This window comes from Urocampus carinirostris, chromosome 2 (genome assembly GCF_059441175.1).
Source record: "Urocampus carinirostris isolate Australia breed hairy pipefish chromosome 2, RoL_Ucar_1.0, whole genome shotgun sequence".
NCBI classification, from domain to species: Eukaryota; Metazoa; Chordata; class Actinopteri; order Syngnathiformes; family Syngnathidae; genus Urocampus; species Urocampus carinirostris.
Window position 1 is genome coordinate 36,626,988 of NC_142350.1, and position 15,053 is coordinate 36,642,040.

At 39.4% G+C, this 15,053-nt stretch overlaps 2 protein-coding genes and 1 pseudogene across 4 annotated transcripts in view; 2 read left to right on the forward strand and 1 right to left on the reverse strand.

The window, feature by feature from the left end:
• The first annotated feature begins 273 nt into the window (after positions 1 to 273).
• Positions 274 to 8,841, forward strand: LOC148371777 (V-type proton ATPase subunit C 1-A-like). Its single transcript, XM_088326380.1, has 13 exons — positions 274 to 423; positions 675 to 824; positions 1,594 to 1,661; positions 2,983 to 3,068; positions 3,264 to 3,358; positions 3,625 to 3,716; positions 4,132 to 4,230; positions 4,303 to 4,371; positions 4,476 to 4,568; positions 5,399 to 5,492; positions 5,729 to 5,826; positions 5,944 to 6,070; positions 8,269 to 8,841. The coding sequence occupies exons 2-13, from the start codon at positions 693 to 695 to the stop codon at positions 8,365 to 8,367; spliced, it is 1,152 nt and encodes a 383-aa protein (XP_088182506.1). The 5' UTR covers positions 274 to 423; positions 675 to 692; the 3' UTR covers positions 8,368 to 8,841.
• A 4,224-nt stretch (positions 8,842 to 13,065) lies between these two features.
• On the reverse strand, positions 13,066 to 13,155 carry LOC148371778 (U2 spliceosomal RNA; annotated as a pseudogene).
• An 817-nt stretch (positions 13,156 to 13,972) lies between these two features.
• spire1b (spire-type actin nucleation factor 1b) overlaps positions 13,973 to 15,053 on the forward strand; it is a 41,888-nt gene continuing 40,807 nt past the window's right edge. For all 3 annotated transcript variants that reach the window (XM_088326381.1, XM_088326383.1, XM_088326382.1), the window contains exon 1: positions 13,973 to 14,538. In XM_088326381.1, coding sequence (XP_088182507.1) covers positions 14,208 to 14,538 — 331 coding nt within the window. In that variant the 5' untranslated portion in view covers positions 13,973 to 14,207. The remainder of the gene's footprint in view (positions 14,539 to 15,053) is intronic.

A 15,053-nucleotide genomic window follows, 5' to 3' on the forward strand; every position in this document is an offset into this window, starting at 1 on the left:
TTGAGGGAAGAATAGTTGGAGACATTAAGTCAAGTCATGTTTATTTGTATAACCCGTAATCACAAGGATGAATGATCGAGATGAGAGCCTACTACTTTCCAATAATTTCAAATTAATTATCAGACATGGGAATATTGCAGTACCTTTCGTAATACAGAAAGTGAAAACTATCTGATAGTTTTTAAACGTTCCAATTTGTCCATGACCGACTGCAGTAACAAAACTAACCAGATATCGACGCTACTGAGTATGGACGCTGATTGCTGGCGATGATTTCCGCTTCCGGTTGCTCGCTAGTCGGCTGACGGATGCGGTCAAGAAAACTAGACAACAGCGATTTGGTGGAAAGCATCATGAGTGTTGACAATCGATAACACAACACAAAGTGATATATTTGTCTCGTACAACGATTAAGACACCCGGGTGAGTGAAGCATTTAAAACAGTACTGTTTACCTCTAATACATAATACCTCTTCAACCATTGCATTCACCAAGATAATGAAGGTGCTTAATTCTTGCAATATTTGCTCTTCTTAAAAATTTCGACGTGCATTTTGTCATGTGGTTTTGTTTTTGTTTTTTTAATCGATCTATTTGTACACTCTTTGTTCAATTTGCGAAAGACAACAACCACTAAATAATTCAATCTTTATACATGCACTTTTTTTGCCAGATAAACTTGCCTACAATAATGACTGAGTTTTGGTTAATCTCTGCTCCGGGAGAGAAGACCTGCCAGCAAACATGGGACAAAATGATGACGGCTACCACGCTGAACAACAACCTTTCTAGCAACTATAAGTTTAGCATCCCCGACCTGAAGGTAGGTTCGTATGGACCTCTGCCCTTCAATGAAATGTCCACTTGTTGGACTGTGAAATACTTTGATGGATTGATTTGCAACAATTCCGGTTGAATGGACTTAGCAGCATACTATTCATAACAATTTAGAAAGATGTCAAAACACAAATGATAATGACACTGTTTTGAGAAAAATGTGTCTTAATCCTTATTTTTTTATTTATTGTCAGTTTTGTCTTGCAGAAATCTTGTTGTAACTTCATATGTTACTTTCAGTACTGCTGGACCTGGGAGTGCTCACTTAATGTCTCATTTATTTATTATTAAATAAATATTATTTAAATAATGTTAAGATTTGACATGTATAATTAAAACAAACCACTCACCTAAGGAATCCACTGTCAAGAGTAAGCCACCTCTGTGTAAGGAAAACGGTTTTCGGATAAATCTTTTCTCTGCATGTTGCGGTGTTTATTTGGTGAAGTTTTCATCTAGAGGAGTTCAGCTTGTCTGGTTTGGTTCTGTCTGTGCTTAAAGTGAAGTAACCCCATTGACCCGGACGCCACACAGCGATGTGATGTGCTCCAGGAACTTTTAGTAATGCATGAATGGCTCTGGACAACGAGGCGCCATCCTAAATACACTGGCCCCCACTAAGTTGTCACTGTAGGCTGACTGGATCCCTGAACCCTCTGATCAAACACAACCTGCCTAACCTTGTCCCCCAAATCAAGTCTCTTTAGGAATATTCATATATGTTTTATCTCTTTTATTTGTGTATCTAAATTTAGGTGGGAACGCTAGATGTCTTAGTTGGGCTGTCTGATGAATTGGCCAAATTGGATTCTTTTGTTGAAGGGTAAGTTAAATTTGCCATTCCAGTTTAGGTAAAACTGCATCCATCTGCCATATCTCTGAATCATTTCTCCATCTCAATGATAGAACTTGTTTAATGGTTTCTCTTGCAACAGTGAGGAATTTCACATGGGGTTGAGTTTAGCAAGACCTGCTGTCTGCCAAAGCATGCAATACTGTGGCACACCAGCAGCTTTTTCATTTGTTATATTTATATCCAGTGACTTATTTTCCCCAAGCTTTGTAAATCTTGACAGCAACATCTTTCATGAGGAATTTACCACTTAAGCGCCAGTATGCTTCCTCTATAGCGGGGGTGTCAAAGTCAAATGGACAAAGTGCCAAATAAAACATTTGGATACAAGTCGTGGGCCGGATTGATCAAATATAAACATTTTTTAAATTGCCGCATGTAGTCTAGTGAACATCATTAAAAAAAACTAACAAATGTATTCAATATGATCAGATTAAAGCATCTAAGTCATGTTGCCATGGAGGAGTTGAAGAGCATTCCAGTGGTAATTTTTCAGGGTCTGGTAATATCCATGGCCAGGAGCACTATGATGGTTCCGCAAAAGAATGGTTGCCACACACATTTTTGAATTTCAGGAACTTTCACTTTAGAGTGTACTCACTTTTGTTACCAGGGGTTTAGCTACTAATGGCAATATTTAGATTTTCTTTTGCAGGGAAAAATAAATTTACGCTGCTGTGTAAGCTTTACACAGATGACCTTTTATTGTGTCAAATCGTTATTTCTACAGTGTCGTTCAATTAAGCATTATGACAAAATCTCTGTAGAAATGTGAGGGGTTTTCTTACTTTTGTATAATAATGAATCAAGATCTTCTCAGTGGCCAAAGAAAACCTTCTCGCAGGATTGATTTGGCCCGCAGACATTTATTTTGACATAGGTGCTCTATAGATATTGTCATGGTAAATTCAAACTACTGTATTTGTTTAAATTCACCCTCCCATATATTCCAGTTGCTTTTTATATGTCCACCATTGGTATATGTACATTGAATGCTTTACTTCCATTATATTATTGTCACAATAAGAGATTGCCATGAAATTGAACAGCAAACTGGACATTTTAATTCCTAAAGTCTCCATAAGCCCACCATTCCCAAGGGAAGTAGCCTCTTAGCAATATTATAAACATGAACAGAAGAATTAAGTTAAACCTTTTTATGTTCTTGAGTGTGTTTTTGTAAAATTGAAAAGATAATGAGGTGGTCGTTTTTCAGAATGAATTTATTTTTTATACTATATTTCTGAATGCTATTTATGTTGACATGTTTGATGAATCAACTGTTTAACAGTGTGGTGAAGAAGGTGGCCCAGTACATGTCAGACGTGTTGGAAGATACTCGAGACAAAGTGCAGGAGAATTTGCTGGCTAATGGAGGTACAGCAATTGTTATTTCATTATCCTAGAATTATTAGATTATTTAGAAAAATAAATGTCATGTTTTACATCTTACATTGGGATAACGGAAAATAAAGGGGTGACTCTGACTTATATTGACTATGTGTATTGTAACTTGTTCATTTAAATGGCTACGCAAGTATTTTAGTTTCATTCAAACGTTTTTCTCCATAGTTGATCTTGTCACCTACATCACACGGTTTCAGTGGGACATGGCCAAGTACCCGATCAAGCAATCACTTAAAAACATCTCTGAAATCATTTCCAAGGTAGGAGGCTTACAGAAAACATTCCCATTAGAAGTACACAGCAGTATACAGTTAATTTCAGAACCTTATATTTTGGGATACCATTATTACCATGATATGTTAAAATGACCAAACAGTCAAGAAATAATGCAAACGTTGTATTTTAAAATGATCACCCTTATGGTAATTCTGTGGCACGATAAACCACAAAAGTGTGACGCATTAAAATCAAGTGTTTGAAAAAGAAAATGCAATTCCTTTTTTAACTTCTGACTTTTATTTTCCAGCAAGTCACCCAGATTGACAATGACTTGAAGTCCCGAGCATCGGCTTACAACAACCTAAAAGGAAACCTACAGAACCTCGAAAGGAAAAATGCGTTAGTGAGATTTCTAAGAAATGCTACTAATTGTGCTGTGTTATTTTAGTAATTGCAAATTAACAGACAGCCAGAGCACTGTACATATTTACTGATGGTACCTGTACCAGCTTTTAGTGCCGTCATTGTTTAAATGACCTTAGATTATTCAATCGAAAAGGATTTCAGCAAAGTATTTTGCTAAATTATTTTACATTCAACTTGATCATCACATCATCGCTTTTCTCTTTCTAATTGGTAGTTATAGTGCTCCACATATATTACTTTCATTGGGGTTTACATTTTTCCCTTACCAATTGTAATTTTAGCTTAAGGAATCATTGACTTTCCGTGGCCAAGTTAGCAAAACTATGAAATGCATCGTCAAAACTTGACTACGCTCACTATGTGCTGTATTACTGTTGATGGTCGTTAGAGGGAGCCTGCTTACAAGAAGCCTGGCTGACATTGTCAAGAAGGAAGACTTTGTTCTTGATTCTGAGTACCTTATCACCTTGTTGACTGTTGTTCCAAAGTGAGTATTGATGTTTGAGCTGGCACAGCACCTAAAAAAAGGCAAAAAGTAAAAATTTTAGTTTAATTTCAGAACATCTTATGCTGACTGGCAGAAAGTGTATGAAACACTGGCTGAGATGGTGGTGCCTCGATCCTCAAAGTAAGCAATTCTATGTCCTTATATAAGGTACCTTTTAAATCTTGTAGTGTGTTTCCTTTTTGTTTTCTATTTTTGTATTTTAATGACACTTTGTCTTTTTCCAGTCTTTTATTTGAGGACAATGACAGTGGATTATTCAGTGTTACACTCTTTCGAAAAGCCATGGATGACTTCAAACACCGAGCCAGGGAGAACAAGTAAGGGGTTCAGGTTTAACCATGTTAAAAATATTTTTGTTCTTTTTTGATATCGAGAAATGCGGTATTTATTCTAAATGTAATGCATATTTCTTATCCCACAAAAAACTCAACATTTTGGGTGTGTGTTATAAAAGAGGGCTGGGGTGAAAATTTGGATGTATTACAGTAGTATATTACTGTATTTGCGCAATGATTTATCATTTAAGGATACCGCAGACCACAATTGCAAAAAATGAATGCAACCACATCTCTTGACCCACAAGACACCTAAGGTCTATTTCTAGTTACTATATCCAAATTTCTTGTGTGGACGAGCTAAGATAAATCATTTTCTATGGCTCATGAAGGAAATGGTATTCAACAATCAAATAAAATGCATCATCAGGAGACTATGTCAGATGGGGCAATTTCTGAGATTTTTTATCATCTGACGGAATAATAATATTGAGGAAGAGAACCATAGCATATGCTCAAGTGAACTGTCCTGAAATTCCATGTGTGCGACATGACGTCACACGCTACAACACTGCCACGGGGACATACCCGAGGGTTCATACTCCCTCTAATACTCGGCCGCCTCATCTTAACATTTTTCATTTCCAATAGTTAGTTTTAGCAAAGACAAATTAAACAAAAAAATATACAGATATTTAACCAATAATTATGGATGCACGTTATACACGTGTGCTTGCTATACTCTCATAAATACGGAATGTAAATGTCTGTGAATGATTTTATAGTACACATTTTTCTGTATTTTAATGCACGAGAGCATACAATACTTCTGAATACAGCCAACAGATTGAAACCTAACTTCCTGCTTGCAGGTTCTCTGTGAGAGATTTTCAATACAACGAAGAGGAGATGAAAGCAGATAAAGAGGAGATGACGCGGCTATCTACAGATAAGAAGAAACAATTTGTAAGTGCTAAGTAAAAGAAAACATGGAGGTGTTAGTTTCTTGGCAATAACATTAATGTGAGGCATTTTCTAAAAAAAAAACGTTTCAGAAGCACATTGAACACACACTGCACATTGATTTTTAAGGAAGAATTTGCGATTACAGATTAATGTGTTTTTCTCTTCTTTGAAAGGAAGGTCAACATTGTGTGTTATTGGTTATATTTCTGTACATCACTTCTACTTGTATGCTGCAGGGACCTCTAGTTCGATGGTTAAAAGTGAATTTCAGTGAAGCTTTCATTGCTTGGATCCACATCAAAGCACTGAGGGTCTTTGTGGAATCGGTTCTAAGGTACAGTTCAGACTAATTTGCATTTGCTTCATATTCAGTTAGTATTCAATACATTTTCAGAGAAGTGTTGTAATGTTGTGTTGTCCTGTAGTTGTTAAAATGGTTGTGTCCCTGCAGGTATGGGCTTCCAGTGAACTTCCAAGCCATGTTACTTCAACCAAACAAGAAAACTACAAAGAGGCTGCGGGAGGTGCTTAATGAGCTATACAAACATCTCGACAGCAGTGCTGGAGCCATCATGGATGTAAGTGTTCTGGATGTTCCTCATTTTGTTTTTACTTCTCAATTTAGCTCCAACACATTTAAAAAATCAAACCCGTAAGTCTGTAGAAAAGTAACTGTCAAAACTGAAGGCTGAGTTTAGATCCATTTTGTTCATCCAAAGTTATTTGACTATTCCAGCTTATTCCACGCAAATACCTTTGCACAGGAAGGGTGTTAGTTCTATAGTTTAGGAGACACTCAAAACAAGGACAAAGGAAATCAATGGATATGGAACTTGCAAGAGAACAAGAGACAGCTTGAACCTCGGTGCTAGAGATGAATGTGAATGGCGATGGATAGAGAATGACTGATGTCGAAGCACTTTGAACTGGCTAACCTGGGCTCCCGGGTGGCCTGCTTGGGCCAGGAGGGGCGTGGAGGTGGAACCAAGCCATGCAATGCAGAGTGTGTAAACCAGTGTATGCTGCTGGGCCTCTCTGTTGATGAAGGGTTGCATGGCACAGTCACTCACCCCTTGCTGGACTGTGGACCTAATGCTCGGTGTCAGGTTGGGAAGAACGAAGTGGAATAAATGTTTGGTGAATGTGAGTGTGTTCTTGACTCTACCACGAGGGGCATATGGCTTTTATATTTCTCTCTGTCTCTCTCTCTTTTTCTCTCTCTTTCTCTCAGTCTATTTCTCTCTTTCTCTCAGTCTATTTCTCTCTCTCTCCCTCTCTCTCTCTCCCTCTCTCTCTCTCTCTTTAAATAAACTTAAAAAACAATGATTTATTTAGATTTTTTAAAAATATTTTAGGCTCTGTATCCAAGGTTTGTCAACTATACTTCAAATGCGAACCGTTGGTTTTTCCTTTCATTGTAATCCTGACAGAGTCCAAAATATTTGTTGCAGGAAAACAGGCACAGGTTGTCTTGCAACTACTCTGCCTTTTCATGGAAGGAAAACACTAAAAGTTATAATAATGACTGTTTTGAAAAATAGCCACAGTCACAGCTGCAAGTTTCAAATGTTTATTAATGGGCAGGAAACCAGTTACCACAAAAAGCCCACTCATCTCAAGAGCTGTTGTCAGCCACAGCTCACTCCCATACTCTCTGAAGCACTCTTAATGCTATCTATCTATCTACCCTGGTCATATCCCTCGAGAGGGGGTGACCGACAACAAGACAAACACATACAAAAAAAAAGAAAATAAAAAAGGGAAAAAGTAGCAAAAAACACACACACATTTTTTGGTGGACCATGGCCAACCCAAATGCCCAAACACCCAAACAAGTTAAGCACCTCGGCACCCAAGTCGGTCATGCTTTCGTCCCTCCAGATGAAACTGGACACACGAAAGCGGCCATGCCCCTTCAGGTCAGGGTGGCACAACACACTCTTCTGTTCAACAGATGGGCCCGACAGCTTTCACTAGTTTACCCCTGCTGCATCATACAAGTACCCTGCCCATCCTTTAGAACGCGTCGAAACATCCTACTATCCTTTCACAGCACCTCTGCACTCATTCCTATCACCAACAAGAGCTCTAGCTTCCTCTACATTTAGACCTCTTTCCTCCAGTGCACTCATAACACCATCCATCTATGTCAATAGCGGCCTTCCTCTTGGTCTTCTTCCATTTACTTCTACTCTGTAGATCCTCTTCAACATTCGCTCCTCATCCATCTTCTCCATGTGTCTCTGATAGGGTCTTGCAAAATGTAATCCTTTAAAATGCAATCGGTCAAAACATCATGTGGCAAACAGCATTTGACAAAACAACGTTCGGAATTACAAAAGGGCATTGGGCAGAACGACGCTTTGAAATAAAAACGTTCTTTGCTAAAAATTGAGTTTTTAAAAATAGAACCATGGCAAATATGTAAAATGTAATTATGATTATATTAATTACATTTTTTCTTTTGCCGGAGGATTTTGGTTTTAGAGGGCAGTTTTTATTAATTGAATGTTCAATTTAAGGATGTTTTTATTAACAGAATGTTCCTTTAAAAGACGTTTTTATTAATTAAATGTTCATTTTACTGATTGAATTATGGCACTTTTGGGTTTCCATACCATATTACCTGATGTTGCAGTAACATTCAAGTATTTTCTAAAGAATTTAATGTATGTGCTATTTTTTTTACAATGTGTCTTGTAAATGTATATTTTGTTGAGTGTTTTCCCCCATTCATTATATTCCATCCATTTGACTTTGTGTTTTTCCTATCCAGTCTGCAATGGATATTCCAGGTTTGAATTTAGGTCAACAAGAATATTATCCTTACGTCTATTATAAGATTGACTGCAACCTTCTGGACTTCAAAGTGTAAGATTCGCACCAGTCTGCCTTCAAAATGGTGGTTAAAACATTTTTTTCTCTCGTGGAACGTATCTTCTCACTTGTTTGTGTCAGTTCCTACTTCCATTGTTGATGTCAATGCTGCATGCTCATTTCTTAAGGGTAAAATACACATAAACATATATTACTTTTATAAAGGACTTTTAAAGAGTTGTTTACATTGATTTTGAAACCATGTAATGTCAAAAATCATGATGAAAGTGAACTCATTGTATTCGAATTCCATATGCGTTTGAGTTTTGACGACTGCGGCTTCTGTATTGGTGTTCAGTGAGTTGTGTTTACATAATTGAGGTGGTTTGTTTGATTGTGTTGTACATCAATATATTAAAAGAGAAGTATATCTCAACATTTGGAATGTTATTAAATCAATAGATGTATGCTCATATATTACGAATTCTGTGAATTGTCAAACTTAAAATACAATAAAAGTCAAAGAATTGCATTTATTGTTTTTTTTTAATGCCATAGCCTTCTTTTATGATGCAGTCTCCAATTTGTTGTACAGTACAGTATATAATTTCAGATTCAGATTCAGATTCAGATCTACTTTATTGTCATTCTAGTACACGTGTATACAGAACGAAATGTCGATGCATCTGACCCCCACAGTTTCCTTGAATGTACAGATATAAATAAAGTCGTATTGTAATTGGCTACGTATAGTATTTTACCATAGTGCCGATAGTGCAAGAAGAGTAGCTAACCAGATGTGCAAAATGGGCAGTCAGGTTAACAAGTCAGGTACACAGTAACATTAACACTGTAACAATAACGCTGTAATTACCATAGTGCAGAGAGCAATGTGCAATGAGTGGCAAGCTATAAAAAACTGCCAGTAGTGCAAAAAGTCAGATTAGCAGCCGCTTAGATTTAAGTTAACTATATGTTAGATTGACCATTTAACAGTCTAATGGCCAGTGGGACTAGACTATTGCGGAGCCTGGTGGTCCTGCACCGCACACTGCAGAACCTCTTCCCAGAGGCTAGCAGTGTGAACAGTCCATGATGGGGGTGAGAGGGGTCCCCGGTAATGTTCTTAGCATGGGATAGGCAGCGCTTCTGGCCAATGTCCTGAATGGAGGGAAGTGTAGTCCCAATTATTTTCTCTGCTGTCCTCGTTACCCTCCTCACACTACCCCAGTCGGTAGCGCTGCAGCCTCCACACCACACAGAGATACAGCTGGTCAGGATACTCTCTATGGTGCCCCTGTAGAATGTGATGAGGGAGGGTGGGGGCAGGTGGGCTCTCCTCATCCTCCGCAGGAAGTACAGGCGCTGCTGTGCCCTCTTAACCAGTGATGCAGTGTTCACGGACCAGGTGAGTTTGTTTGTAATGTGCACCCCTAGGAACTTGATACTGCTGACAACCTCCACAGCCTTGTTGTTGATGCAAAGTGGGGCATGGTTGGGCTGGTTTTTCCTAAAGTCGACAATGATCTCTTTAGTTTTGTCAACATTCAGGACCAGGCTGTTGTCCCTGCACCAGCCCACCAACTGCTCCACCTCCTCTCTGTAGGCTAGGTCGTTGTCATCCCTGATGAGGCCCACCACTGTTGTGTCGTCAGCATACTTCACGATGTGGTTTGTGGCAGTCTAATGTCTAATGTCTCTTGTACCGATACTTATGGGTGTTTTTTGTGCCTTTTTTAACCCAACAATTAAAAATGTATTTTTCAGTTTCAAATTGATTGATCTTGTTTTCCATAACCTCATGCAATGTATGTTTTGTGGTGAGAATCAAGAATTATCTCATCTCATTAGCCGTACCGCTTATCCTCATTAGGGTCGCGGGGGGGCTGGAGCCCATCCCAGCCATCTTCGGGCAGTGGGCAGGGGACACCCTGAACTGGTTGCCAGCCAATTGCAGGGCACACGGGGACAGACAACTCATTCGCTCATTCACACCTAGGGACAATTTGGACCGGCCAATTCACCTGAAATGCATGTTTTTGGAACGCGGGAGGAAACCGGAGTGCCCGGAGGAAACCCACGCAAGCACGGGGAGAACATACAAACTCCGCACAGAAAGTCTGGAGCTGGATTTGAACCCACGACAGGTTCCCATGACATGAACTGTGCCGCACAAGCGCTAACCACTGCGCCGCCGTGCTGCTCAAGAATTATTTTTACTGCAAATGTTCCTTGGTCTCAATGGTAAGCAAATGGTAAACAAATCTCTTGCTGTTTCCTTTTTTCTTTTTTAACATTTTGGTTGTTGTTTTGTAATGCAGAATGTAAGATTTGTGTCCCTTTTATCCCAGAGGACTTTTTTGGACAAATGCTTATGCTGATTTGTATGCTGCCAATGTGGCTGGTCGATTTCTAACGGATATTTATGTAAATATACAACTTGAGTTTGAGTAAAGTTTGTTTTAAACCAGAAAAATAAATGACAAAAGAAAAATACAATAACAAAAGCAATACCGGTAATGAGAATAACAAAATCAGGCAAAACAAGTTACATTTAACAAAGAATACAAATACTAATACCCTTAGGAGCAAGATGGTGGAGTATCATCTCCCACTAAGTGAGCCTCATGTCCTGTAAAGTAAATACAAATTTCCTGACCCATGCTTATTTTCAGAAATTGATGATCATACAGAATTCATGTACTTTTGTTTATTATTTAAGTCAAAATACATTAGTCCCTTGCTATAAAGCTGTTCATCTTTCATGTATATTGCTGCTTTAATCAAGTTTATTTAAAAAAAAAAAAAATTCCCATTCATGGTTCCCTGAATATCCTGGGTCTTTGGGGCAACACTCCCTGTGGTGTGTCTTGGGCAAGTACAGCCTGGAGGCACCCATGTATCTCCAGGCAGTTTTTTTAGGGTTAGGGTTTGCTCCCCTACATAAAACTGTTTGTTTTAGTTTTTATGGATACCGGAAACAGAAGAAGCCTCCGGATCTGTTCCAGAAACAGCACCTTCATTATTTGGTCGCTATTGTCGTTGTAAAACATAATCCTGCCCTGCAGACATGTGCTGGACTTTGGCATGTATGAGCAGTGGCCCCACCGAGTATGTATGGTGCAGCCCCTCACACTGCACTTTTTTTCCCCTTTTTTTTTAAAAATGGTAAATGGTCTGCATTTATACAGCGCTTTTCAAGTCAATGAAAACCTCCGAAAGCGCTTTACAATGTGCTTCACACTTACCCATTGACACACATACTCACACACCAATAGCGGCCATGCAAGGCGCCGACCTGCTTATTGGGGGAATTAGGGATTCAGTGTCTTGCCCAAGGACACTTTGACATATAACACAAAGCAGCCCGGAATCGAACATGCGATCTCTTGATCCCAAGACGAGTGCTTAACCTCCTGAGCTAATTCCGCCTCACACCGCACTTTTACAAAAAGCTTTTGTGGTATGCTAAAGAAATAAATTGGACAGGGATGTCAAATCAGTTTGGCTCTGGGCACCAGATCCAGACTTTCTGTTTGCAGGTGGACCGCACCTTTTTTTTTTTTTTTTTAGTATTATGCTTCATCATGAGCGGCACGGCGGCCTCTCAGAGCGGACGTCCATGGTTTAAATCCAGCCCACGGCCTCCTCCTGCTGAGTTGGCATATTCTCACTGTGCCTGAGTAGGTCTCCAGGCTTCTTCTGAAAATATGAATGTCAGGTTAATTGGCGGATTCAAATTGTCCCTAAGTATGAATGAGTGCTTGAATGATTGTCTGTCTGTCCACTGCCCAAAGATGACGGGTTGGCTCCAGGATCCTGCCACCCTGGTGAGGATAAGTGGTGCAAATAATGAATGTATTAATGGGCGCTTCATCTTTCAGCCTACAATAGTAACCTACCTTACATATTATAATCACAGATTACAATTGATGTTTTCTAATCAAAACACATTTGTTTACAAACAAAGGGGAAATATATATATATTGTATTTAATGAGTTCACTGGTTCATTTCACCAATTGAGGGAATGCTGTTTTACACCTGAACCCACTCACCACACTATACAAACTGACCTCCAGCAGCCGGAGGGAAAAATTTGTTTTGCTTTAATTTAAAAATCTAAAAAAAAGAATTGCTCAACATTTGAGAGGAATGACCTAAAGACTCTCTTGTTTGACACACTCAGAAATTTATGTCGGGGTGGATTAAATCCTTTTACAAGTCAGGTCCGGCCCGCAGCCGTGTGTTTGACATGCTCAAGCTAGAGTGTAAAGCAAAGAGAAATTATATAAAGATTCTTATATAGATGAAAACATTTTTGCCTATGTACAGAATCAGTAATTTGAAATCAAAATTTCATTTTCCTTTCCAACAGATTTTTTGGCTTAACACTAAACTCTTATAACTCTTATGAAGTAGCTTTATTTCACACATTTTAAGTGGGCTAATATATTTTTTCTCATTCAGCAAGCCCAAACTCCACCTTGGCATGAGCGGGCCCCTCGGCAAATCTCCTGTTTTTCCTGATTAGCTACTCAGGCATTGCATGCATCCATTTACTCTAGTAATTATAGTATTGCCAAGCGGGGGGGGGGTTTTAAGGGTTATTGATCTATCTTCGTTATTCATTATCCATTATCCGTTATCGGTCAGTTCATAATACGCTACAAAGCCTAGGAGCCGGGACACTTACTCTCAGCCAAAAGGCCAAGCTAAGGTCCTAGCCCTAAAGCCTTGCTGCGATCATTGCGAATGCACCGTTCCCGGAGGTACTGCAATACCGGGCCGATGCGTGGAGTGGACAGAGCAAGCTCTTATTCCATCTCCGGAATGCAAAAATCAAAGGCCAAGGCAGGCCAACTTCATATATAGTTTTATTGTTGTGCTAAAATTAACATCTTGGACCAATCTCATATCCATTAGTCACAAGCGTGGCACATGTAAAGCCAAGATAGCATTAAGTTTAACGGATTCGGTCCAGTATATACAGTATATGACAGTCTTGACTACAGTTTACAGTCGAGGTTTCACATAATCAGATCCCGTTTTGGCTGTAAATCGTTCAATAATCCTTTATATGGATTCTCATTAAACAATCTATGTTCATTGTTGCGATACTCAATGATGAAAATCCACTGAAAAACTGTAAACACCCCAAAATTTTTTTCAGCAAAGCCTCCTGAGCAATTTCATATAGTGAGTGGTAGAAATGGGCATATGCATACACACAGCGCACGCATTCCTTCTTGGCTAGCACTGTCCACACTTAAGTTAAATATATTGGTACCCTTGTTTGCAGTATTTTGTTAAACTTTTACAAAAGAACTGTGCATGCACCTTGTTTTGAAACTATTATCTAGGTCAAAATAAGCCTCAATACTCATATTTCAAGTGTTATATTTAAATTGGTTAATATGGGACACAGGCTCTGGCATTGTTATCATTTCAGAGATTTGATTAAATCAACAAATGACAGAGAGTGAAATACAATGTGCTGAAGATGTTGCTTTTGTCTGGAAAGCGTGTTTTTGCGGTTTTGTTGAATTTAGTCTTAAAATATATGGTGCAGCTCTCTCTAAAAAAAAAATCAAAATAATTTTGCTCTTTGGCTCTCTGGGTGCAAAAAGTTCCGACCCCAGGGGTAGAAGAGAGAACCACAGAGGTCACGTGACAAGACATGGAGCTTCCCTGGCTGCGATTTGAGTAATACGCATGCACAGTTGCACATCCTGATTCAAGTAAAGTGGGTGGTCTCAGCTGTGCATCATCTCGTGACTAACTCGGAGACTTAAAGGCGTAAATTGAAGAAAAAAAGGATGTGAGCGATCGAGTTTAAACCAATGGCTCCTCCAGGTTAGCATTCACCACCCGGCCATCCTCCGTCACGAGTGAAAGTATGGCGGACAGTGGAGGCGGGCTTCAAGGAGGACTGACGGATGCTGCGAGCGGTGAGCATCAGCACCACGCCGGGATGACTTCTGCGGTGGACGCACGGTCGGAAGATCTGTCTCTGGAGGAGATCTTAAGGCTTTACAGCCAGCCCATCAACGAAGAGCAGGCTTGGGCCGTGTGTTACCAATGCTGCGTGGCGCTAATGAAGGAACAGCGGAAAAGAAGATGCTCCGACGCCGCTGAAATGATGTCGGCCACGCCGAGGATATCAGGACCGGGAGATGTGCATATTGCAAAGGACGGATCTGTGAAAATACACAAACAAAGCTTTGGAGGTAAAGATTTTATTTTAAAGCGCGTGTGCCGCTCGCGCTAGTTCTGAGTGTTCGTACATGCAGTGTAGTTAATTTACAGTTATTGTAATTCCCCTCTATAACTCACTGACAGCTGTGGAAACATCTTACGATGCAATTCATTCATTTAGTATAATCATGACATTTTTTGTCATGCATCATGTGGCAAACAAAGGAGCACCTCACTACCCCACCCAACATCCTTCAATGGTGTTCTTATTTATTTCCCTTTTAAAGGGGAAAAGTGTATTTTTTTTTTAGCGCTGGGGTCGGAACATATGGCAAACGAGCCACTCTCTTTTTCATCTGGCTCAGAGTAATTAAATATGGACAAACCAATCTTTTCTATATCGATCCAGTCTTGGTGTATGTAAAGACGAAACATTGCGGAATTCCACGGTTTGGTCCAGAATATATAGGGCAAAGCCCCAACTATAATTTAGAGTCACGATGTTACACAAACAGAGCTCGTTTTAGCTGTACGTCTCAATGGAATC